Here is a 24,874-nt window from a genome sequence, read left to right as displayed (position 1 = left end):
TGAAGGTACTGCTGAAGTGCTTAGGCTTCTTTTGTGATTGCTGCCCTGTTAGGCGTCAGCAGGAGGTGGGTTTGATTCCCCACTTTCCCCATGTGCACCACTTAACATTGAAGGGAGCTGCCAAGCCATGCTGCAGAACGCCGTTCCTTGGGTTGAGGATTTGACTGCTGCCCCTTCAGCCATGGCTGACAGCTCCCCAAGTCGAATGCAAGATCTTGTCATACCTTTGGAAGTTACTGTATAAACTCAGAGTTACATCTTTTGAAAGAGGAGAATATGACTGAGTGAGTAGCTGCATGAAGTTATAACTTTGCTCTCCCTTTTCTTCCAGATACCTTCTTGAACAGCGAGATGTGGAAATTAATGTCCGTGATAAATGGGACAGCACACCGCTGTGAGTCCTGTAGCCTAGAGTGCTGGCTGGGCGGGAAGGGAGGGCTTTCAGAGCTCTTTTGCTCTCTCTGCATCAGCAGTTAGGAGCACTGTTACAAAACGTCTCAGGTTCTGCTTTTTGGGAGATTTGGCTACATATTTCTGCTTCTCTTCTCTGTGGGTGCTGTGCTAAATATGTCTTTGTCTCCCCATCGGACTGATGCTTGCTGTAGTAGTGCTCAGAAGGGTGGTGGTTAATTTTGTGACCAAATTAGCTGGATTAAGCAGTCTGTTCTTGGCCTGATTAGGCTTTTTACCCCTCAAAGTCTGTGGCATTCTAGCATATCTTTTCAGGTGAAGGCTTGGCTTCGTGAAATGCAAAGTGACTGTGGGATCGCAGTCTGTCTGGCAAGGCTGTGAACATGCAGTAGGTAGTGAGGAATCCCCATGCTGGTGGTGAGGAGGGTGGTGTGAGTTTTTTACCTCCACACATACCAATTCCAAAGCGCATTTGGGCATCTGCAATATGTTTAGACTATGGAATAACTTCCCAAAGTCAAGGTAGACTAACATTTGCCTGCTGCAATGCATGTTACAGGATTCTCCTAGTTTGTAGGACAATTTGAGGTCCTTATGAAAAAGAATCATGAAAGGCTTAGATTGTGAAAGAGAAAACGAAACTCATTGTAAGCAGGACTTTGAGGGGTGGATTTGCTGTACATCTGATGTGGGTGGTGTTCCCTCGTTATAGCATGCAGCAGTCAGACTGACAACAGAAGCAGCAAGGAGTGTTTTTGAGAATTCAGTGGAATTGCTGAAATGAACTCCATTAAAATGAGGATGAATTTGGCAGCTGGTGGTGCAACAGAAGATGCTGAACCCAGATTGGGACTTTGAGATCTCCTTGCAGGACAGCATTGCCTAGGAGTGCTGGGAACAGATCCTGCTTAATCTATTGCTGGGGTCAGACTTCTATGCTATTCGGTAGCAATGCCTCACTCCTATGAGGAGTCACCTTCTAAGATTACCAGGGATGGCTCAGTGCTGAGGTCTGCATGCTGTGGTGTGCCCAAACACTGAATTTTGCTTCCTACTGTATCTCTAATTTTCCTTCTCTTGTTATTGTTAGGTATTACGCTTGCCTCTGTGGACATGAGGAGCTTGTACGCTATCTTCTAGCCAATGGTGAGCAAAAGTGTCCTGGTAACGGGTGCAATATCTTTCTCCATACTGGTCCATAGGGATTGTATATCCTTCTAGCTGTCCCTTGTGGAAACAACTTCTGTTACAACCAGCCATATAATCAGAGATCTCAGGCTGCAGTGGGAGCCCTGGGCACACTTTCATGGTCCCTTTTGCAGACCATTTGCTGCTTGAATTTGCTACAGGGAAGCTTTCTGCGATAACTCGAAACAGCATGACTTTCTGAAATCACAGCTGATGTTTTTCGAGGGTGCATTGCTGTTGGGAGTATGCTGATGTCAGAATTGTACTTCATCTGAAGAACTGTCTGTGTAAAACTTTCTCGTACTCTTCTGATAGCCTTGCTTTGTAAACAGGCTGTAAAGGTGAAATGCAAGGGCTTTTACTAACCTCAGGCAAAGCAAGACAAACTCTCCAGGCAAAGCGCCTGCCCATTTGGTTCCCAGCACCCAAATTCCCTTAGGTAGCGGTGATGTTCTGTGTTCTGGCAGAGGAATCGGAGTGCAGAGTCAGATCTCAAAAGGTTTGTCTCTTCCACTGCATTCAGAGCATCTTAATCGACCACTTGTATAATTCTAAAATAGCAAAATGCAAGTGCCTTCCAAACTTCTAGCAGAGTCTAACCTAAAGAAGCATCTCTTACAAGGCAGAAATGCTTTTTAGGAGGAGCTGTTAAAAGTCCAGTAAGTGATTGTACTCTTTGTACAGTAAGATTCTTCTTCCCAGAACACTGCTGGAGCCATGCTGAGAGGCTTATTACCAGGGTCAGTTTAAATGAGTCGTGACTTCTTCAGAAAGGGATTTCGCTGTGGGAGAACAGCTTTAGGTTATACACATGTAAGGGGAGCTTCGTTTTTGTAAATACGCTCAGTAGCATAGGGGATCACAGTGAAACATGTCACCAACCAAAAGTCATACTTGTTTAGCGACCATTTGAGGACACTTGAGAAAGATGTAACTCTGCCTGCTGGCATGTACCTGCGATCATTTTGCAGGAGCGAAATGTGAGGCAAACACTTTTGATGGGGAACGTTGTTTGTATGGAGCTTTGAGTGATGCCATCCGACGTCTGCTGAAGGAATACAAGCAGATCACGGCAAAGTGCATGAAGAGAGACTACTATGATGTCTTCCTACAGCGGTAAGCATATGAAGCAGCTCCATGTGCAACGCATTCTGTCATCCTTCCTTAGCGGTTAACCTGGATATTCAAGCTCTCCGTTAAGGGCAGATTTGAAAGGCAAATGATCAGTACCCTATCTCATTCCTGGGCATGTAGAGCTTCCTAAGGGATGTTCCTTTGTGCCCTAAGGGATGACTTCCAGATATGTGTGCATTTAAAATATAGCCTCCAGTGACTTAGCTACAGACTCCAGAGCCAACAGAAAGGTAGTCTTTATAATGCAGAAGCATTAGACTGTCATCCTTGACTGTCAAACCAAAATCAGATCGCTAAAACCACATCAGCGATTTAGGATAATGTGTCAACTGAAATTAAGTTTCAGGCCTGATGTGCTATAGCCTGCGAGCCGAGGTTTCCAGCAGTGATAATAGATGTCTCATTTCTGAGATAGAGCACCTTAAGAAGCCTCAAACTGACTTATAGGGACAGTGCTCAGTTCTTTCTTTTTGATCATTAAAATGTGTTAATTTTAAGATGTTTCTGAAAGTTGCCTGTCACACCTTGTAGTCTTAGTCTAGAGCTTGAAAAGAATCTAACTTGCTGTAGGAGTAGAGGACTAGTGTCAATCTTTTCTTCTTGCTGTTTTTCTACCTTGGTAGTTCTGATGTTGTTACACAGACATGGGAGGGGGTTTTTTGTTTGTTTGTTTGGGTTTTTTTGTTTTGTTTTTTTTTTGATTTGTTTGGGTTTTTTTTTCTTCCCATTGGACTGACTTAAAAAAAAGAAAACAACAAGGTTTCAGCATCTGTATCTTCAAAATTGGAGAGCAAATAAGTCCTAGAAAGATCTGACAATCTTCCCATTACTACACAGTCCTAATTTCTGAAGCTGTGGGGAAAGAGGGGCAGAAGGAAACTCATTTATCTGAGTAAAATCAGATTCTGCCTTTCAGGAAAACAGAATTTTGCAGGGTGATTTATCACTCCTCTGGTGAGTTTGTGGCTCACATGATGCAGGGTTGAGAGCACATGAAAACTAAAATGTGCTGTTTTCCTCTTCTCATTCCGGACAGACCTTGCGTTAAAATTGAAACAAAGAGCAACAGTAGGGGGCAAAAAATAAACACCTAACTGCTTCTATTTTGTTTTGGGCAAGACACTAGTAGGAAGGATGTTCTAGTGGCAGGAGATTGAGATCAGCATTCAAGACGCTGCTCTGACATCATCTCCTTGTGTGACCCCACACCTTTCTGTGTACCAGTCCTGCTCTCTAGAAGGAATATGACGCCTGATGTCTGCCTGATTCGAGCTCTTGGGGATGTTTGTAAGGATATATGTGCAAGGGGTGATGGGCACTAGGAAACACTGGTGATGGTTGCCATAAACTCTAGAAGTAGCAATCTTGGTTTTTTTCCTTTTAAAGAATGAGGGTATGGGCATGCAATCGCAAACAAGGCTTCATCTCTGATGTGGTAATTGCCTGTATTTCATGCCTGTAACATCCTTCCTTCTTCTGAGGGTGGGTGACATCAAGTCCTGTCTTACTTGCTGCATGGTTAAAGCGTGCACACTGGCAGTGCCCAGAGAGCAGGAAAGTTGCACCTTAGTTTGCAGTGGGGTAATTTGTTTTGAAAGTGTGTGCTTCTGTAGGGCTTTTTGTCATCTGACAATTTAAAAGCAGGATTAACCTTTAGAGACGTGTTTGGGGGCAACTAGTTCCTCTTAATTTGTTCCCTGTGTTCAGGGGTTTACCTGAGTCAGGAAGGTTTCATTCTCCAACCTTCCTCTTGCACTAACGAAACTTCTTTGAGTCATTGGAGGGAGTGAGAGATCGCAATCTAGTATGTGAAATACCAGCCCCTGCGCTGGCCTTCTAACTGAGCAGGGAGAGACTGCAATGTCCAGAGGTATTTGTTCATTTAGACCTAATTGTACCATGTCCCCCACTAGCTTTACTCCATTCTCTCCTTTCTCATTCTGCAATGAATTTCCCCTCTCTTTGTTCCTTACAGGTTGCTGGAGCAGGGTTACCAAAGCGACATCGTTTTCATTGTTCATGGCAAATCCTTCTGTGCCCACCGCTGCATTCTCAGTGCTCGCAGCGCCTACTTTGCGGAAATGTTTGAGACCAAATGGAAGGGGAAGAACATGATAGTGTTGAAGCATCCACTGGTGAGCAAGGCTGTGCTTCCAGCTCTTTCATTTCTTTTCCTGTTTCAACTGGGTGAGAAAAGTGAGTAGGAAGCACAGTTTGAGGGTTAACTTCCACAATTAATAGCTCCTGGAGCTCAGAATGACCCTAGTGAAGGAGAGGAGCTTGTAGAGGCACTTTATGCAGTAAAATAGCATCTTATTCAGGTAACAAAAGGCTGTAGACTGCGTACTTCCCCTTTGTTCCCTCTGTCATGGGCTCAAACATACCTTAATTAATTGCAGTAGCAGGTAGCTCTTACCATCTGCCAGCTGTGTCACAACTCCTCTGTGGGATGAGTTGAGTCTGTCTAATTCCTGGTGGACAGGTGGTCTGTGGTGAAGACATCACCTCCATAATTGGCACTAATTGAGTCCCTTTTGTTGTCTTTGCAGCAAGAACTAAATAGGCCATAAAGTGCATTCCATCCATTAATCACCAATACTCTGGCATACATTTCTATAGCTTGATTGTGGCTCTGCAAAACCTCTCATGACACACATACTTCCAGTTTCTCAGGACATTGCTTAATGTCTCTCCTTTCTCTTTATACGGCTTTCCTCTCAAATTAAGAAGAATTGGAAATGTTTGCGACCAGTGAAAGACTGGATTTTACAACTACAATATAATTTTACAACAGCCTGTATTACAACTGTGTCTTTGGAGCACCTCCATTAGTCAGGTCCTGTCCCCCTAGGCACATGGATTAGTATCAGTTGATACATTCAAAGAGCTGTGTAAGCCAGGTGGAGCGGCAGCGTTAGTTACGCAAGGAGCAAGGAAACGGGTGCGGTGTGTGAGTTGCTATTTAAGTGGGGGTTTTTTGACTTGTTCGGGATCATGCTTGTATTCAAGCAAGTTTCAAGCTTGTTATTAAGTTCCTGGGAATTCTAAAGGTAACTTTCTCATGTTTTATTTTAGATTAATCCAGCAGCTTTTGGCTCTCTTCTGCAGTATCTATACACAGGTAAATTACTGTTTAGTGTACGCGTTCATGGCTGGTGGGCAGCTATCTGTGCCTCTGCCATAGCACTGTTTTGGTGGCACAGGCTTGCAGACAGCCGTGTTTGGGTGCATGAGTTGCCAACACATCCTCTCTGCTGGCAGAAAAGGAGAATGTGAGCAATCCTCATCTCTTCCAAGTTGTTTGTACCTTTTGCCAGTTGTTGTCCTGCCAATAACTATACAGTCAATTAAAAAAAAATCAGCTTGAGTTGATTGGTTGGATGGATGTGGAGAATGTATTTTTAACTTAAGGAAGGTAAATCTGTCGTCTGGGATAACAATCCCCTAAGCTGGTGAGAAGCCAGGTTCCCACGTAGGACATTTTCAATCTGGCAGACCTGAGCAGTGCATGCTGAATGATTTGACTACTTTCTAATATTTTTTTCTGAACATAAGTTGATCCTAAACCTTCTATGAAAATGCCAAATGTTGTATTGTAGGCATGCTAACTGCTGAACTATTTCAGGCCAGGAGGTGGTGCCAGAAAAAACTTTATCTTCAAGGCTTTCCTTCCCCAGTCCAGTGTTTTCAGAAACGTTCCTCACCACATCTTCAGTAATGGTAGCAGATTCTGGGATGACAGCTCGTGAGCCTAAAGTCTTTTCTTACCCTAAGCCAGATAGCCAATGGTGGCAGTCATGCATGCTGCTGTTATGCTGCTCTTTTGTTCTTTTCTGAGGGAATTAGACATCTTTTGTATAACCCTGTTCGGTCTTTGGCCTCTTGAATGAAGCTGTAAGGGTAGACACTGGAAGGTGGGAATGTGAATCAGATGCCAGACTGAGATTCATCGGAGCGGTGGCAGTGGGGTACCAAGTCTTAGCTTCTTGGACTGAATTGTAACTGGATGCTGAGAAGTGAGGCAGCGTGTCTAATTACTGAATTTCTGTGCCATCAAGTCTTCAATCCCTGATTTTGCCATTTTTACACCTAAGTGGTATGGGTTAAAAGAGCTAGCTGCATTTCTTCTTGGCAGGTCGTCTGGATATCGATGTTGAATATGTAAATGATTGCAAGAGGTTAGCCAAGCAATGTCGGCTGCAGGACCTCATAGATGATTTGGAGACCAAATGTAAAAAAGTCTATGAATTTGGTAAGGATTTTACTTGCTGTTGTCTCTGCTGTGTCTGTGTGTCCTTTCAGGGAGAAAGAAGAAAGTGTGATGGTGCATGTTTCATGGTGCTCTTGGGGCTTCCAGAAAATTATTCTGTCGTGGAATTCCCATGTTTGCATGATAGTTTTCAGTCGTGGACTCTCTGTAGGACAGCTGTAGTGGTTTCTGACACATGTATGTTTATAATGTATATTGAATGTTTTCATTATAGTAGAGCAGCCATGCTGTGGTTGCCAGACATTCAGTGGAGCACTGTGGGGTATATTGGGAAGTGCCTTTCAGCAGAGAGCTTGTTTAAATCCCTGGGGAGATAAAATATGTACAATTAAAAGTCCTTTTCTGCATTTATCTGACCCCTAACCAAAGTAAAACATTTGATAATTGGCTCAAAATGAATGCAGAGAGAGATACAACACTTTTTTTAAGAGCAGAGAAGTATTTCTGAAAGCATGTGTGTATTTATAACACATGTATGTGCCAAACCTTAAATATGCAATCCTCTTTTTAAAGGCTTTTTGTTATCCAAAGAGCTTGTGATCTAATCATGACATCAGCTTATTGCATGAAAACCAACAGTTGGAGTTTATCTCCTTAATTCGAGCTAAAGGACATGTGAATAAGAATCAAAACAGCACAAGTAGGGCAAAGCGGTGTTAGTCATTAAGTAAAAAAAAAAAGAACTCTGGTAACAAAACCTTCAGGCTGAAAACATCTGATTCTCATTTCATGCTCTGAGTTAACTCCTTTACTTCAGTCAAATTAATTTTGGTTTGAGAAGAGAATCTAGTTTGTAGCTTTTAAGTCAATAGCATCTTCTTCCTTGATCTGAGAGGTAAGAGTGTAGCTACTCTACCTTTCCCTTTTGAATTGTGAGTTCTGATTATTCAGCCTCCTGAAGTTGCAGGGCTTAACAGATAGAGGCAATACTTCTGGCTCAAGAAATTCCTCATCTGCAAATCACATGGAAGATACTGCCATATGTAGGTCTCTCCTTAGGCACGTGCAGTTGTTTGTTGGTGGTGGGGTACTAGGTTACCACAGTACAGCTGTTTCCATGTAGACCAGGGTGGAAGTCCTTATATCATGGAAGCTGTATCATAAGTCTTACCTCAGCCGTTTAAGTACAAATGTAACCATGCATCTGAAGAGATGAATGCACGATGAGATGAATGCATTTCTTGGCTTCTTGCTACAAATAGTGTAAGATATCAATTTGTGTGTTAAATAAGTGGTGGAAAAGGGGAGTGGTGGTGAATACCGTGACTGGAAAATAAAAACTACTCAGACAATCAGGTAACAGAATTATTTTGTGGCATCTTTTGATATCAGAGTAATCCAGTGAGATGCTAGAGATCTCTTCCTCCCCTCCCACCACTGTTTTTTTCCTTATTTTCTTTTTCTTTTTTTCTCCCAGGGTCTAGCTGAGACCCTGGAGGTGACCATTCCACCTTAATACATCAAGTTAAAATCTCATATTAGATTGTGGGAGAAAAATAAGGTGGATAGTTTGCTAGCTGTCTGAAGCCATTGTATAGTATGTTATGGGCAACCTAGGGATCATGAAATCCAGTGGTTAAATTCATGAACTGCAAAAACGCTGACTTCTTGGTGGGGTTCAAAAATGAAAAATGGTGAAGCAACATTTCAGGTTGGTTGGGGGTTTCAGATACAAGCTCCACTTGCAAACGTGATGATACAAACTTCCTGGATGGCACCGCACAAATAATTTAAATTCTGTGTTCTTTGGGAGGGAACAGTTGTTCTTCATTTCTAAGGTCTGACAGAATCAATGGGTGGTGTAAAGCACTGATGGAAGTACTAGGCTTGATTTAATTTATGACAGGTTGGATTCAAGTGAATAGACAGAACTGCTGATAGATCTGTTAAATGTTTGTTTCTCATGTCAGATCTCATATGGAAGCCAGGAAAACTTGATTCTCTGGAAAATAATACATATAAGAATTATAGAAGTTAAAAATTGGGAAAGATCTTAGATCACATCATGTCTGGCACTTGACAAAGCATTGCTGTTCCCTCTACGTTAGGTATCTCTGCTTGTTCAAAGTGCTTTCTGTGGAATAGATAGCTGATTCAGGTCTGCAGAGCAGGGTCATGTCTTGCATCTGTATTATAAAGTTGAAACGTGCCTAATAAAACAACGTGAACTCAAGCCTGTGCTGCTCCAGTGGATAATTGCAGTCTGCAATCTCATTATCTAGAGTTAAGGAGCATTTCAAAAGCACTTAGTATCTTGGCATGCACTGACAGTAGTTTAGGAAAACCCTGGAGAGGATGACCCAGTGCCTTCTGTTGCACCTGAGAGAGACTTCAGTATGAATGCTTGCATATTTTCCTCCACATATATATTGTGGCTATAACAAGAAAAAACTGTTGCAGTATTTGGAAAAGCTCAGACAGGGTTTGTCCAGGTTAAGCTATAATCCTTCCTTTAGAAGTGGAGGTATTTGAAAATAAATGTTCTGCAGTTATTTCTACAAGTTGTAGGGCAAAAAGGTTGAGAGCAAGGTTTGTGATGCTTGCCTTCGTAGCGGAGGCACTGAATGTATAGAATCTGTGGTTATAGCTAGTCGTGGCATTGGGAGGAGGATGTATAAGGCAGGTATCTGAGTGTGGCATCATTTTGGACAGGTTTGGGAGTTTGGTGGGGTTTTTTGTGGCTTTTATTTTTTGTGGTGCATTGGCTCAATTAAACAAAAGACTACAAAGAAGTATTGAGCAGTGGAAACAAAGGCAGCTGATGAATTTGTAGGTGACGTTCAGTGCTATACAGCTGGGCTAGACTGGGAAGAAAGACAAAATCCTCCATTCTCAACTGTAGTTGGGTTATTCCCTCCAGCTCCTTGCATTGTTCATGTTGCTCTTTTCAGAAAACCCTTCATTCCTACTTCTTGCAAGAAGGTGATGGTCCCTGCTGCTTGCTTGCAGCCTGTTATGTCACTTTGATTTTTATTGTTTCTGTTAGGAGAGAGTTGCTTGTGACACCAAATGCCGTGCTCTTGGATTTGAGAGATGCAGCGTCTGAAATGTCTCATGATAGATGTGCTTCTCAGACAAATCACTGTTCTTTCATGTCACTATGAAAGTGCACAGATGCTTTGTAGATCCCAAGAGAAGAACTCTTGACTACTGCTTAAGACTTGCTGGGTCCATTAGCGCTTACAGAGCCTGATTGATTTGGTGACTGTTATAATAGGCACTACACAATATAAATGATTCTCTCTGCCATAAAGAATTTCTAATTGCACAGTGAGAAATTTCCTTCTCTCATGCAGATCTGTAAGTGGACAGGGCTCTTAGAGAAAATGTACTCAGTCTTGTTTGTGTTGGTGTCAGGTCTCCGCTTGGCTTATTTACCCTGGAAGTCATCTATCTGAAGGTACTGTTTAGTGCTAATAGAGCAGCCTGTCTCCTTGCTGGTGTCTCCTTGTTCCGTGTGTAGCAATGATGGTATCTGACTGTCTTGTATTGGTAAATTATCCTTCCATTTCCAGTATCTTTCTGGGACATTCAGCCTACTTGAGCTACAGTGGTGGCATATCTGAAGAGTGCAGCAGTAACGTGGACGAGGGGGTGGAGAACTTGTTTTGTGGCACATCGTGGTCTTGTTTCGCCCACGGCCCAATGGAGTCATCTGATGGAGCTCATGTAATGCTGTGCAAAATGTCAGGAAAAATGAGGTCTCAAGGTGACGTGATTCACCTGCAAGGGGTTTTAATGCGGTGAATCATGCCTGTCAGAAATTCTTCTGAACGCTTCAGCGTGGGGCCGCTTAACTCTCTTGTCCTTGAGAGTTAACTCTGCGTGTCTCTGGCTCCCAACAGCATCTCAAGCCTTCCTCACCACAACTTTGCATTTTCCAGTGGTGCTCCGTGTTTTTTCACATGCTTCCCTAGATGTCAGAGACTCTTGAATGTCTTACATGCTCCAGTCCTCACCCCAAAGCATGCTGAGCTGAAAACAAGCCTGGGGTAGTGAACTGCGGGAGGGAGGTGGCCAGAAAGAGGAAAGGCTGCGATGGCAGCGGTATTGTGACACAATAGCTGGGCGCCCTTTGGGCTGCCGCTCGTTTGAAGTTAGGGGGGTTGGCTTCAATGAACTCCACAGCAACTTTGGTCATAGCAAGACCACAAAAGTATGATCGTGTATTTTGCTTCCCCTTTATCAGGCTGTTTAATTGTGTAGGCTGGTAGGGCAAGACAGGACGATGTGCTAGGTCTGAAAAAGGCAAATGAAGTTGCCATCTTTGTATGGTTTATTTGATCTCTTTGGTGGTCGTAGCAATGCTTATTTAATGTTTGCACACAACACAGGCACGCTCAGGAGTCCAGCTGTTTGGGGGTCCTTGTGCTTTGGAGATCTACAGGTAGAGAGTAGAGGATGGACTCAGGTGCACAGAACTTATTACCTAAACAAGAATAAAACCCTTTGTCCCCTGGAGTGAAGTTAGGATGCCACAGCTGAAATGGGACCCATGAGAGCGCAGGGCCGAGCGGAGAGGCATGGAAGCAGCTTTGTTTTAACTGAATATTCTCTGGCATAGGCTTCACCTTAGGTGACACTGTCAGTGGTAGGGGTGGTCGGCTGAGGAAGGCATTGTATGAGTGGCTCCTACAGGGATCAGGGGCAGCCTGATCAATGGTCCTCGACTATAATTGATGACTAAGATTGTAGAGAGCAAGCTGGGCGTGAAATATGCCTGTGGCAACTTTGTGTTTGCCACGGTTGATATTCCAGCACAAGGAGTTAAGTGGAGGTTTGAGGAGGGACAACAATACATGCAGCCCCTTCCAGCCCTGCTCACCAGCTGTACTGAGGGGTGCTGTATGCATGTTTACATAGAGGAATCATGTGTGTTTTGCAGTAAAAGCTAAACAGCAATACTGATTTTTTTCTGGAGTGTCTGTCTTTTCTCTAAATGGGAGAGAATGTTTGTAGAGGAATTTAGGCATCTCTGCTCTTTTGTTTTTTGCTTCTTCCAGTTTCTTCCAAGCCAGGGACCTGTGTGAAAGTGCTGACGATTGAGCCCACAGGTAATTGCCGGCTGCAGGAAGATCTGGCTCTCCTAGCAGACTGCGCCCTGCCAGCCGAACTGCGGGTAGGGAGCATTTATACTACTTCTGATCTCTATGGGGCTGTGATATGTGTTCACGTGTTCAGTTGCATTTTCTCCATTTGAGTTTAGTGCTTGCTTGTTTGCTGGCGCTCCAAATGCTGAAAGCCTTTTATTGCTTGGAAATGCTGTAGAATTGTTTAATGAGGCTTAGTGCTGATCCTTTCCCTTGGATTTTTCCCCCAGCAGGGATCTCTGTGAACAAAACCCTTGCCACGCAGTTGGTGGGGATTTCCCCATTGACGACAATGGGACAAGAGTTGGCCCCCAGTTCTTTTTCCTTCTCTTTGCCATCCTTCTGGAGTATCAGAAATGTTTTATCAGCAGGCATTAGTACCTGAAGGGACATATAGGTGGAAGACGGCTTGCTGGGCTTGCTTGCTAGGAACTGACACCCTGCAGTGGAGAGGTGCTTTCAAACCCTGAAAATATTTCCAGCAGAAATGTGAGTCCCTCTGAACCAAATTTAACTTGACTGGCAATAGATTTGCTTTTCATAACTACATCTTGTTGACCCCTAGAAATAGGTTGATGATCACTATGTTAAAGTACCATCAGTGTTATTAGTTAGGCTCATATATGTGGATCTTTGCTCCCAGTTGCAGGAGAACAGGATAAATATTAGTGGTCTTCATTCTCCCTGCATCTGTTGTTTTCTGTAATATCAGCAGATTCACTCTGCTCTTATGTCTGTCCTTTTTTTCCTCTCTCTCATACCAACCATTGAATTGAATAACATGAACTCATTATAGGTGGCTGCTGTACCCAGAGGTTGTATGACTGAGTGATGTAGCAAAGTTTATTGCCTTTTTTCCTTTTTGTCCCCTGCTGAATAGACCAGCCTGATGCAGAGAGCGTGTGTGTGCGTGTGCATGGATAAGGCTTCTTACCTGTGATAAGCCAGCGCTTTTTGTGCTTGCTTTTGGCAGATATATTCCTCTGAGTACTGAGCACTTAATAGAGGGAGTTTTTCTCCATCAAGTTTCCATCTACCAATGCAGAAATCTTTCCTACGTAACCTGCCTCCCCCAATTAACTGTGCATTTATTTGTGGCTTTCAATATGCTTTTCTGTATGTTTGCAGGCTTTAAAGGGAGGTGATACTATAAGTAAGCCTCAGATTTACCTCCCCAAGAATTAAAAAAAGGATCGTGGGCCCCAAAACAGGGAGATTTACATAAATTTTAAGTCACTTCACAAATAAAAAGAATGCTTTCTGTTTGGTTGCTTGTTCCCAGACCTTGACGGCACGCTCCTGTCCGGTTAAGCTTTTCTTCTCAAGGGTTAGAAACAATTCCCTTTTAATTCTTTCGTGCAGAATAGGAGCTGGAAGGAAAATATGAAACTTGGAATAATACAATCATCTGACAGCACTGTGAATGCCTCTGTGAGCTGTGGTTTTCTTGCTATATTCATAGATCAGAATGAAGGCAGTTACAGCAGCATTAGACTTGTTATGGCGGTAGAAGTGAAGAGGGCATGGGCACACGCTGGTTCACTAGAGAATTTGTATGCCATGCACAAACATGGGTGCTTTGTAGAAGCCTGATAAATTCTAAAAGATTCCCATTTTTCTCAAAGCTCTTTATCCTATTGCCATTTATCTCTCATCCTAATGTTTGCAAATTGTTAAATTCTGTGAATTAGGCATCTTTGTTCCGGGACAAAGGAATCGCACATCCTCGTTCTTATAGGGTTTGATGCCATACAAGGAATAGTATACGAAATATGTAACCTAAAATGTCAGGGACAACTGAATAGTCACGTACGAATATCCATGTTCTTGAGAGAACGTACATTTTTTCCAGCCTATGCAGAGCAAAATAGGAATTTGGCTTCTGGATAAAACCCAGCATTTCCAGAATTTGGCCAGAGATATTCTGAGCTGCTGCATGTCATGTAATGCCATATTACATGAAATGGGGATGTATACAACTTTCTGTTTCGCTATAAACAAATAATTTGTGTGTAATGTCTTTGATACTTGAATGATGCAGAAAACTGTATGCATCCCAATTTCATAATTCAATAATATGTTGTATGACTGAAACAATAATTAACATTTGATATCCAATCATAGTTCATTATTAGTTTTTAGAGTGAGAACTATCTATTCTTTGAACTCTTAAACATATTCATAATCTTGGTATCTTGTTTCTCATTCCTGTTTATATTTAAAAGCCTTTTCTCTTTCAGTGTGTGTTTTTAAAAGTGTGGTTGTTGTCTCTATTTTGTTTTAAACTAGTAATGGCCAGAATTTTTCTGACCACTACAGCTGCTTCTTTGGTTTGTTGCAATAGAATTTAGCAGTGACAGATTTAAGTAAAATACCATCAAAAGCCAGGCAACTGTCAAAAACCATGTGGCTTTCAACTGTCTGTCTGCCTAGCTCTTCATCTTGTGTCTTCCAGATGACCTCTGAGTTAGGGACTCCAGGGCTTTCAGTATATGAGACTGTAGGCACATCACTTCCTTGTAGCTGGTTTTTCATTACCTTTTAACCGAAATCTTACTTTCCAAGCCAAGATGAAATCAGACTTAAAAGGATCAGAGTTTGCCATGAAATAAATACTGTTCTCTCCATCTGTATTGACATTTGGTGTGGCTGCAAAAAAATGTGACCATTTGTCACTTTTGGGGTAAAGCTAAATCTTGTAATGTGTAAAAAGAACAATTGGAAACAAGTAGGTGGGTTCCATCTTGTCTGTCTCTGCACCTGTGTAGTGTGGTTGTCCATGGCGGTTATTCCTGTGCTTTGCTTTGCCCATTTGGCAGAAGCAGATTAACTGAACTATTTACAACGTGCTTCCAATTGTTTTTGTCTTTGGTTTTGGTTTTTTTTTATCCAATCCACTTACATCAGGTTATGGGCTGGTAATCTTCTCTTGGATCACTAACCCCTGTATTTTGTGTTGTAATTTATTTGCAGTTTTCTTGCTGAGATAATCTGGCCAAGGTACAAATTGCTGCCACTGATTTGTTTTGTATGTTTTTGCCTCCAGCAACATTTCTATTTAAGTGCTAATAGCAAATTTGTAGCAGCAAACACGTGGTCCTCCACATGTGATGTCTGGAAGATCCTGTGAATGTTCAAGCAGTCTTATGCTATAGAGGTGTTGAGAATATTTCTGTATGGTGAATGAGTTATTCTGAATGTGTTTGCACCTCGTAGGCTAGACTGTTTTGTGCTTCCTGGGCAACATACTTAACTTTGGCAGCTGTGCTTTGTCTGCACAGGGGTATGCTAAGGAGGTTGCCTGAATGGGGGGGTGGGAGGAATAAGCCAGTTTTCTGAAAGGAAGATGAAATTCTTCAAGCGTGACAAGGGAGGAGAGTAGAAGTAGTAGAGACTTAAAAGGGGAGTAAAAGGGAAAATTCTGCAAAGCCACTTCATGCTGAATAGGAGACAAAGACAGGAACCTGCTTTTGTAGTAGGAATTGGAAATGACCTTGTAAACCTGAGTGTCAGAGTGGGGACCAGGCAAGACTAGAAGCAGGAAATTGAGCCTGGAGGAGTTTGTAATTCAGGAGGAAAACTCTGAGACAAATAAAACTCCCATGTCCATTCCAGAGGGATGAATTCCTTTTAAAGATTTACATTTTGACAATGAAATGGGAGCAAAGAAGGGATGCACATAGGAGATGTGGAGTTTATGTCTTAGTTAAGATTCTTGTGCTACAAAGAGTGGCATTTTATCAAAGCCTGTTTCTAGGTTTGATTTACCGGTAATGTGCCTGCAAAGTTGTAGCCTTGAAAGTCACGTCAGAATTTCTAGGAGAGGAGATAGAAGCAGTGGGCCATAAGGTGGGGAAACTGAGTGGGCAGTTGGATCATGACTACTGGCGTTTGTAATGGGATGCCACAGAGAGTGTGGCTGCAGATCCCAGACCACCGTTTGTTCATTGCCTTGAAACGTGAGACACAGGTAACAGCAAAATAGAAGCCTGGGGGATCTACAACTGGGACAATTTGATCTCATCTTTGATGCTGGAGGTGCTTGTTGTGTTACAGCTGTATAAAAAGCAGGTAGTAGATCAGGTGGAGTGTTCCTTGCATTGCTGCATCTCCTCTGGGAGAGGAGTTCTCCGATGGGGAAGGACTCACAGGGGAGAGGTGCTATGGAAAAGGCAGCAATACTGTGACAGCCATGCACACAATTTGAATGTCTCTGGGTTTACTCTCCTGTGATTAGGAACCAGAAGCTGCCAAATGTTGCTGTGGACAGACAAAGAGCCTGGCAAATGGGTCCAGATTGCCATGTTCAGTGGTGGTGTGAGCTTTTGCCAGCTTGGTGCCTTGCCACATCCTAGAACCTGTTTTGTGAGAGAAGCCCCACTGCATGCGAACTGAGTTTGGCTGAGCACCAACCCAGTGTATTGCAGGCTCTGTCTTTGTTTAGTTTGGGAGGGAGGAGTCATCTGGCTCCTCAGGAAAGCTGAAAGTCAGTTGCTTTCAGTTAGGGTGGTGGAGGGGCAGGCATGTTGGAAATGGTGCTTAAGTAGTCTGCAGTTGCGAGACTGATCTTCACGGTCAGCCAAGGGTTTTCCCAGGTGCAAACTTGGGATGTAACTTTCCTGGATGAGAGACAGCAGTAATAAACTCCTTGGCCCAGGCAGTTCAGGGGCATGTGTTTGGAAAGCAAGAACCAGGGGAAACTTTTGTTTCTAGAGATTAATTGTCTTGGTTACATGACTGTGCATATAAACTTTTTTTTACAGTTGAATTACCCTGTATATAGGATAAGGTGAAAGTGAAAATATTTGGAAGTGTCACTTTAAAATAACATAAGGCCAACAGATTTTTTTTGTGTGTGTGTGTGCTGTCTTTGTTGGCATGTGGGACTGGGAGGAGGTGTGTTGGTGTTAAAATAATTCACTAGAGTATTAATACTGCAACAACGCTATCTTTGGCTGCAAATCTAATGAGAAATTTAAAATGTGCTTTAGAAATGTTGGATTATTCAAGTAAGGCAGTAATTGTAGCCAAACCATTTCAAAGTGGTGTATACATCTATGTAATCTATACATTACTACATCTACCTGTACATCTACACAGTAAAGGGCTAGTCCTAAGCTTTAGTGTGCTTATGATACCCACTGCATGAAGTAAACTTCACCTCCACTTGGTTATCTGCCTTGTTAGGTGACACACAAATGCTTTCCAGAGGTGGATGGAGGGTCAGGAGTTTCCATGGATAAGGGAGGCAGCTGTAACTTGTACCAGTAATACCTTTATCAGGAGCGCAAGGACTCCAGTTCCTCACTTTGAAATCTGTGTTCAGAGCATCTCTGGTGCTCTGCATTATGGTGAGGGAACGGATGGATGGTTGCTTCTGGGAAGACCAAGAAGTCCAAACTTGGGACTTGCTAAAGGTAGGGTTTTCTGGTTTCTCTTCCTAGGTTGGTTTTGGGGAGTTGCCGTTTGACAGCACTGACAACTTTAACAGTTGTCCTGACGTGTGTTTCCGGGTGACAGATTACAACTTTTTGTGCCATAAGGTATGTGCTTGTGCTATACTTCATTCTCCTCCCTTTTTGCCATGAGTGTAGTCTACCTGTCTCCCCCACTCATCCAGTGCTGGATACGCTCTGCAGAAGCAGCATTGCCTCATCAGCTGGAAAACCAAAAGCCTTACTGCAGCTGGAAACTATATTTAAAGCATTTAACAAAACAGCAAACCCCACCTTTCTTGCAGAGGTGAGGACATAAATTTATGGATTCAGCTACAATTCACAGTTGTAAAATCTCCTACTGCCAGCTTGTGAGTTCAATGTCTGGAGAGGGGAATGTTTGATCTGCAAGTAAACAGCAGTAAGAATGGATTTTGAGATGCAACCTCAACTCACACGCCTCCCCTAATGCCATGCTAGTTTTGAATCTCTTAAGCTTACAAATTGTTTTTTTGGTTGTGAGGGTAGGCATGGATAGAAATAAGGTATGGAAAAATGTTAGAGATGCAGCTTCAAAATATAGGGAGAATCAGAGTTACAGTCTCTGAACTTCCAAAATATCTTTGAGCTGCTCTGACAGCTGGTTGGTAGTGCTGTTTGACTTGATGCAATGAGAAGGATGCTAGTTTTTTGGCCTTTCTTCCCTCTCCAGGCATTTTTCTGTGGTCGCAGTGATTATTTCAAAGCCCTTCTTGAAGACCATTTCAGTGAGAGTGAGGAGCTGCAGACACAGCCCAGCATCCCTGTGGTGACTCTCCACAACATCTCAGAAGACATCTTCATCCGAGTCCTCTACTACATCTACAGTGATGATACAGAGGTGAGGCCAGCCATGGAGCCTTTCCTTCTGTGCTGGTTAATTCTGGAGGTGTTCACAGCAGTCTTTTCTACAGCATCTGGAGGGGGGTGTGTGTGTGTGGTTTCTTAAATCCCACTGCCCTACTCTGCTACCTCACTTCTGTCTCAGGAACCTACATAGTGGGACTTGCTGTTAGCCAGGCAGGGATCTAAATTAGGGAAGTAAATCCCTAGTCTTTCACCCCATAACAAAAATTGGGAAATTAGGTTGCATGTTGTATGTTGGCATGATAAATGCAGGGTGTTGCAGATTTCTCTCTTGGGCTCTGTGGAAGGATAAGGCAAGCAACTGCCAGTAGATGGCAGATTGAACACATTTGGAGATGTGGAAAGGTTGAAAGATTTGGCTTATTTACTCTTGGCATCATAGTCCACTTTTCCATTTGTAGCAAGTCATTATTTCCACTGTTATTTATTGCTGGGGTGGGCAAAGGTTCCACTGGGAGACCAGCGCCTTGCTGTGCTCAGTATCGCAAGCAGTTACAATATGGCCCTAACTCACCTAGTTTTCAGCCCAGTGGAAGATGCAGCAAATCTCAGTGTTTAAACAGCTTCCTGCTTTGGTTTTGTGGCAAATGCTTTCAGCAGGTCTAGCTACAAGATGTCAGAACACATTCTGACATTAGGGCAGTGATCAGAGACGCTGCTGCACCTGCCAGCATCACTTCTTCCATGCAGCATTTGTGCTCTGGGTTAGGTGCCACATACAGAGAGTGCACGCAGCTGTGACCTTGTTTCTGCTGATCTGTTCACCTCCGGCTAGCAGCAGGGAATGTGCGGTAGGGAGAGATGTATTGAGCAGACAGCAAGAGCAGGATTGCCATTGGTGTGCTGGAGCATAGATGCTTCACTTGTCTGCACTCTTCCCTCAGCCACCTGCTGAAAGGGCAGGCAGAGAGGGAAAGAAGCATGTTGACGTTGTGAAGACCATCCTGACCTTATGACTGCACTGCAGTGTGACCCTGTTCCCTTGCACCTCTCCAGTCTGCCTGTCCTCCTTGTGATGGCTCACAGGAAGGATGTTTCCCAAGCAGCCATTCCTTTCCCAGGGGTGTCTGGACTTGGAGCAGGAGGACAGACCAACAACAACGTATAGGAGTTGAAAGGGTCTTGCTCATAAGTTTTCTATGCAGAATGGTGCCGTCACAGAAGCTTGGATTTCAACTGAGCAGCCAAGATATGAGCTTCTGCTGGGAGTTCATCTGTCATGAAAAACTAACAGGAAAAATGGTCAGGAAAACAGGAATATAGCACAAGTTCCACACTTATATGTGGAGTGTTCTCCCTTCCCTGGGTTTCTCCAGCCAAGTGTCAGCACTCCCAATTCCACATTTCTCTTTCCAAAGGATTTATGTGGTGCTCTGCCATATAGTAGTGACAGTGCTTGCAGTTGGAGGGAAGAGTGTGTGCAGAGGACACAAACGGTTCGGGGCAGAAAGAGAAGCTGCTGATCAGACTACTTGTGTGGGCTCAAGGGGAGCTTTTGGAGGAACGTTTGCCAGGTTTGTCCTTGATCAAGCAGTTGGGAGCTGCTGCCATCAATAGTACTGACTCAGACGCCTCCAACTTGTGAGGTTCCTGGAGCTTATGAAAGGACAAAGCAGCACTTGATTAATAATCCTGAGAGTTTTGTTACATCAATGTGGCACTACAGCGCTCGTGGCATACCTCTAATACATCTTGCATCCTTCTGCACAGCTGTTGCAGGGTGTTATACTGCTGAGACATTTGCTGTGAGTAGTCTCTCCAAACACCGGTGTGGACAGCTGTAGGGGAAGAAATAATCAGCCTTTCGCAGTTGTCAGAGTGAGGAACCACATGTGTAGATGTGGACAGCAGTGGTTTTGCTGCTGACCAGTTACCAGGGCAGTGGACCACGCTGCACCAGAGTTACCATTCCTCAATCTAGACCAGTGTGGCTTGGACTCCAGATGCAAGTGATCTCGCCTCCTCCACAGCCAGGGTATGCTGCATCCTGCAGATTTGCTGTTAAAATGGATGTGGGTAACTGCGCTCTTTGTACTTCACATTAGCAGGAACAGAACTATGCAGAGAGAGGCTCTAGTTCCAGGTTAGTGACGCAGATGGCTGACTAAAATAGGATTTGCCCAGCCAGGGGGAAGAGACTGAGTGAAGCTGGAGGTGGTGTCTACAGCATTATCTACAGCATTTTTTTATCCTCAAATCACTAGCAAAGAGCAAAAGTACCCAAGAGGGAAATGGGAGGGTGGGTCTCTAGCTCAAGAGACTGAAAATGTTAAAGGCCATTCAGAACAGTGTAAGCTTGAGCATCTGGTGCATGAATTTAGTTCAGTTTGAATGCCTGTTAAAGCTCCAGTAGTATTTGAAGTGCAGAGTCTGCTCCTTAGTTGGGCCTCACCTATAGTTTATTTGGGGTGCAATTTTCTGTCCTTGGATGTATCCCTGTGCCAGGGAAGTTGTGCTGGCTGAGTTAGCAGAGCCAGTTTGAGGAAGAAACTTAAGAGAATTTTGCACATTTTTCACAAAATGAAAGTCCAGCAGTACAAAATGGGAGGAAAAGTCCTAGTGGGGACAAGGTGCTCTATTCTGCCAGCCTGTTCCATTTGTCTCTTTGAAGGGTAAAAGCTACCTCATTCCACTGCCACATTGAACATTCCTTATCAGGCAGCTTTCGGCTGCACTTCAGTGTTTCAGCATTGCTTTGTGCTTAGCTAGAGGGGTTAGCTGCAGCATGGCAAACTTCTTGCTTTGTGCTGAGCAAGCTGCCTTTGCAGCATTTTAAACTCCTCTGTGGTAACTGAGTGGAAGACCTAGCCCTGAAAGACTGAGCTCCTGTCTCTCTGTAGTACTGTTAACACTTGTCCAGTAATGGACCAAACAGCACTTTAGGGAATCTCTGCTAAGACACAAGAGAAGAAAGCAGTTTGCCAGAGACAAGTGAAATGGATAGAACTGGACAGTAATTCCCCTCTTTCCATTGCCAGCTGTCCCCAGAAAACGCCTACGACGTGCTGTGCGTGGCAGACATGTACCTGCTGCCTGGGCTCAAGCGCCTTTGTGGCAGGACCTTGGCTCAGATCCTTGATGAGGACAACATTGTCAGCATCTGGAGGATTGCAAAGCTGTTCCAGCTGACCCGGCTAGAGGACCAGTGCACGGAGTACATGGCAAAGATCATCGAGAAGGTAGCAGAAACACTTCCCACTGCATTTACCACACGTGCCCCTAAATCTAACTGCACAGTGAGCCATAGATAAAACAGATCTAATGGTTGCACTTTGGTCTGTAATAAATGGTTGCCCTCTCTGGTTTAATGTGCTTCCTGAAAATGAGCAGCGGTTAAGTAGCAAAGCACATGTTGAGTTAGGTCAGAGGATGAGAAGCATGGCAGTACCTGATGTCGCTGCAGTAAGCCAGATGCTGGTGGCTGTCCAGCACATCCCTGTGGACTGTGGGGTGAAAAATCTGACCAAAAAGTTCTGCAAGTGCCATGGGCAGGTGACTTACACCGAGTTTTCAGCCACTATGCCCAGAGCAACAATGGTGTTGCCTGAATACACCAGCTGCAGCCTGGAAAACCCAATGGGGTGTGTGGGGGAGCTCTGTGCAGGAAATGTTTTTCAGTGTTTGCTGGAGGGTGTTCTTCCTGGCATAATGCTAGAGAAAGGAGTAATCAATGTGATCTCTAGTTTCCTCCGGGATGACAAATTTAACAGTAGGGGTTTCCACAGGGGAAGTTTGGCTGTTGAACAGCCAGAAGTAATGAATCTAACACTGAAGTTTTCTTTATGGGGCTCCATTTAAGTGTAATCCTGAGTGGTTTTAGCTTGAAGTTTCAGGACTCATGGAGAAAGTTGCTATATGGAAGGATAAACTAGAATCTATGGGGTGTTCTTACCCCAAGACAGATCTTTATAAATGGCTTGTACAGTTCATGTGGGAATGTAACATTTTCACCTGCCGCTTGAAAGGTGTGAAATTCTTTTTGGCATGTGAAAACAGTGAAGGAAATTATTCTGGGACTGTCATTTTGTTCAGTGTATAGCTTGGGATGATAGACACATCAGCATGCACCCAGATTCGATTCTGGCTTCTGAAAAAGGGATTTGATTTGAAAGCTGAATGAATATACCAAGTAGTAATCAGGCAAGGTAAGGCTTTGCTTGTGTGTTCCCCTTGCAATCCCCTTCTCTAGCCTGAGTGGGAGTTCTCGGACCCAGCATTGGCAATGTGCCTTCCTAAGGGTGTTGGCACAAATGGAGCCACCCCAGCTGTTCAAACGTCAGCAGCTGCCAGCATCTTGTAGAGATGCACTGATGATGGCAATAGGGAGAGATTTTTGGCAGTGCGTGTAGCGTAGAGCAGGGCCTAGCAACCTGCCGTGCCCAGGCACAGTTTGGTAGCGTAGACAGACGGAAGCTGCCTCTCACCCTTCAGCACACCACATGTTCCTGGGGAACCTGATGCAAAATCATTCATAGGTGACCTGATTCTGTCAGGTTGCATGCAGAACAGAGCAGCTGCCTTGCTGTGATCTGCTGGTCGGCTGTCAGTGATGGGGCTGAGAGCCATGGTGGCTATAGAGTCATCTGTGGCTCCTGGTTCTGAACTGGGCACAAGCACCCGCTGTCTTGCCTGTTGCAAGACATTTCCCAAAAGTGTCTGGCAGCATCTCCTGCTGAGGAGCCTTTCTGGAGGGAATATTGTGTATATGTATGTGCCCCAATACCAGAACTATGGATGCTTAGTTAGTGGGTATTACAGTGAGCTGTTTGAGGTGCAGATTGCTTACAGTTGTGAACATTTATTGTTGGAGTATTACTGCCTCCTTAGGATGAATGGCAGGATCTCCAAGTGGTGTGTGTAGGAGACAGGAAGATTTGGGTCTCCATCTACCCTTAGCATTCCCTTTTTCTTCTGTGGGATCCCTCAACAGTGGCTGAGCCCATTATCCCAACCCTTTACATCCCTTTACCTGTCTTCTTGTCTTCCTAATGGTTCTCTTTTCCACCCTGTTCAGCTGGTGGAGCTGGAGGAGTTTGTGGCTGCTGTGAAGGAGAATGCGGAGGCTGTGGAGGAACGGCAGGAGACTGACTCCATTCCTCTGGTTGATGACATCCGCTTCCACATCACCAGCAATGTGCAGACTTACAGTGCCATCGAGGAAGCCAACCAGAAACTTGAAGCTCTGGAAAACCTCCTGGCCAGTATAGGGCTTGAGTGCTGATGTGTGCAAACCCTGCCTGTCACATGCAGCCTGCGTAGCCCCCCGTGGGTTGGCTCGGAGTGCAAGAACATCTGAGTCCCTGAATGTCTCTCTTCCCCTCCTTTGTCCTCCTTCCCATCCACTTTCAGGCATGGTTTCTTTTTAATTTATTTGTGTCTGGACATTTGCCTGTCTGGTTTGTGTTTGGTTTTATTTTGTTTTTTGTTTCTCCTTTCAGAAGTAGCTCCCAAAGCTCAGCCCAAATGAGTAGCTGCCGCTTTGTACAATACAATGCGGATAGGAGACTGCAAGCTGTTGGGGGTGGTAAGGGAGCTGTTCTGGGGGACTTGCTGCTGCCTGGTGTTAGGACCCATCCTGTTCTCTTGCCCAACAACACACCTCTGAAACTGGTTCATGCCAGGATATTTGTTGAATTGCCACCGGCAGAGGAAGAAAACTGGATTAAACTCTCCAAATATGTATACTATTGGAAAGGAGGTGGCCTTTCTTTCACTGTCAGCATTATAAGATTGGCAAAGGTGGGCAGTGCTTCCCTAGCAGCAACACAGGAATACTTGGCTATGTAGAAGGCGCTGTCTTCACCTGCTATTCTAGTTCTTAGATGAAGAAACCCAAAGTGATTTCCAGGTCTTCCCTAGCTTTTCATTGCTTTGAAGTGCTCAGAATTTAAAAGCTTTGGTTTCTGAACAAACATCTTTGGCAATACAGTAGAGACCAGACTCCTTCCATTCTTAGAAAGCAGTAGCTTTCGATGCATAAAAAAGGGAGAGCACCCCTTTTCTTCCTAACAGGGGAAGGAAACACCTTCTTCTTGGAAACAGCACTTTTCCCTTTCTTTTTGTCCATTGTGGTAGAGCAAAACTGACTTGCTTGGTGGGTCAGGGAAGAGGGGTCACTGGAAATCTTTTTTAAAAGGAAAAGGGGCCTTTTGGGTCTCTCGCAGGGCAGCTGTCGCACTTGTCGACCTTCTGGCTTTGCTTAGCCTTGAGCCTTGTAGCTTCATTGTTCTCCAGGAAATTCACTGTTTGTACTAATGAATGTTTTTGAATCTGTGTTCTGCAGTAGGTCGTGTTATCTCGTGTTGTCTCCCTAGACTCCTAATGAGGGTAATGATGTTCTTTCTCCTTGGCACCAATCAGCAGGCAATACCCCTGCATAAAGCTTGCCTTGCCAAATAGGCTGCCCTCAGAGCTGTTCATCTCCAGAATGGCATGTTATG

At 44.0% G+C, this 24,874-nt stretch overlaps 1 protein-coding gene across 1 annotated transcript; it reads left to right on the top strand.

Moving 5' to 3' along the window:
• Nucleotides 1-331: 331 nt before the first annotated feature.
• Nucleotides 332-23,769, top strand: ABTB1 (ankyrin repeat and BTB (POZ) domain containing 1; the record flags this gene model as incomplete). The annotated part of the gene is made up of 11 exons (XM_009575901.1): nucleotides 332-394; nucleotides 1,502-1,557; nucleotides 2,571-2,715; nucleotides 4,709-4,868; nucleotides 5,809-5,854; nucleotides 6,869-6,985; nucleotides 12,007-12,122; nucleotides 17,538-17,636; nucleotides 18,241-18,408; nucleotides 21,413-21,613; nucleotides 23,449-23,769. Coding segments are annotated over 11 exons (1,378 nt in total), but the record flags the coding sequence as incomplete, so codon positions are not given.
• Nucleotides 23,770-24,874: the final 1,105 nt, after the last annotated feature.

This window comes from Fulmarus glacialis, unplaced genomic scaffold, assembly GCF_000690835.1.
Source record: "Fulmarus glacialis isolate BGI_N327 unplaced genomic scaffold, ASM69083v1 scaffold39104, whole genome shotgun sequence".
Classification (NCBI taxonomy): domain Eukaryota; kingdom Metazoa; phylum Chordata; class Aves; order Procellariiformes; family Procellariidae; genus Fulmarus; species Fulmarus glacialis.
Note: the sequence above shows the minus strand (reverse complement) of the source record. Positions and strands in the feature narration are given on the sequence as shown.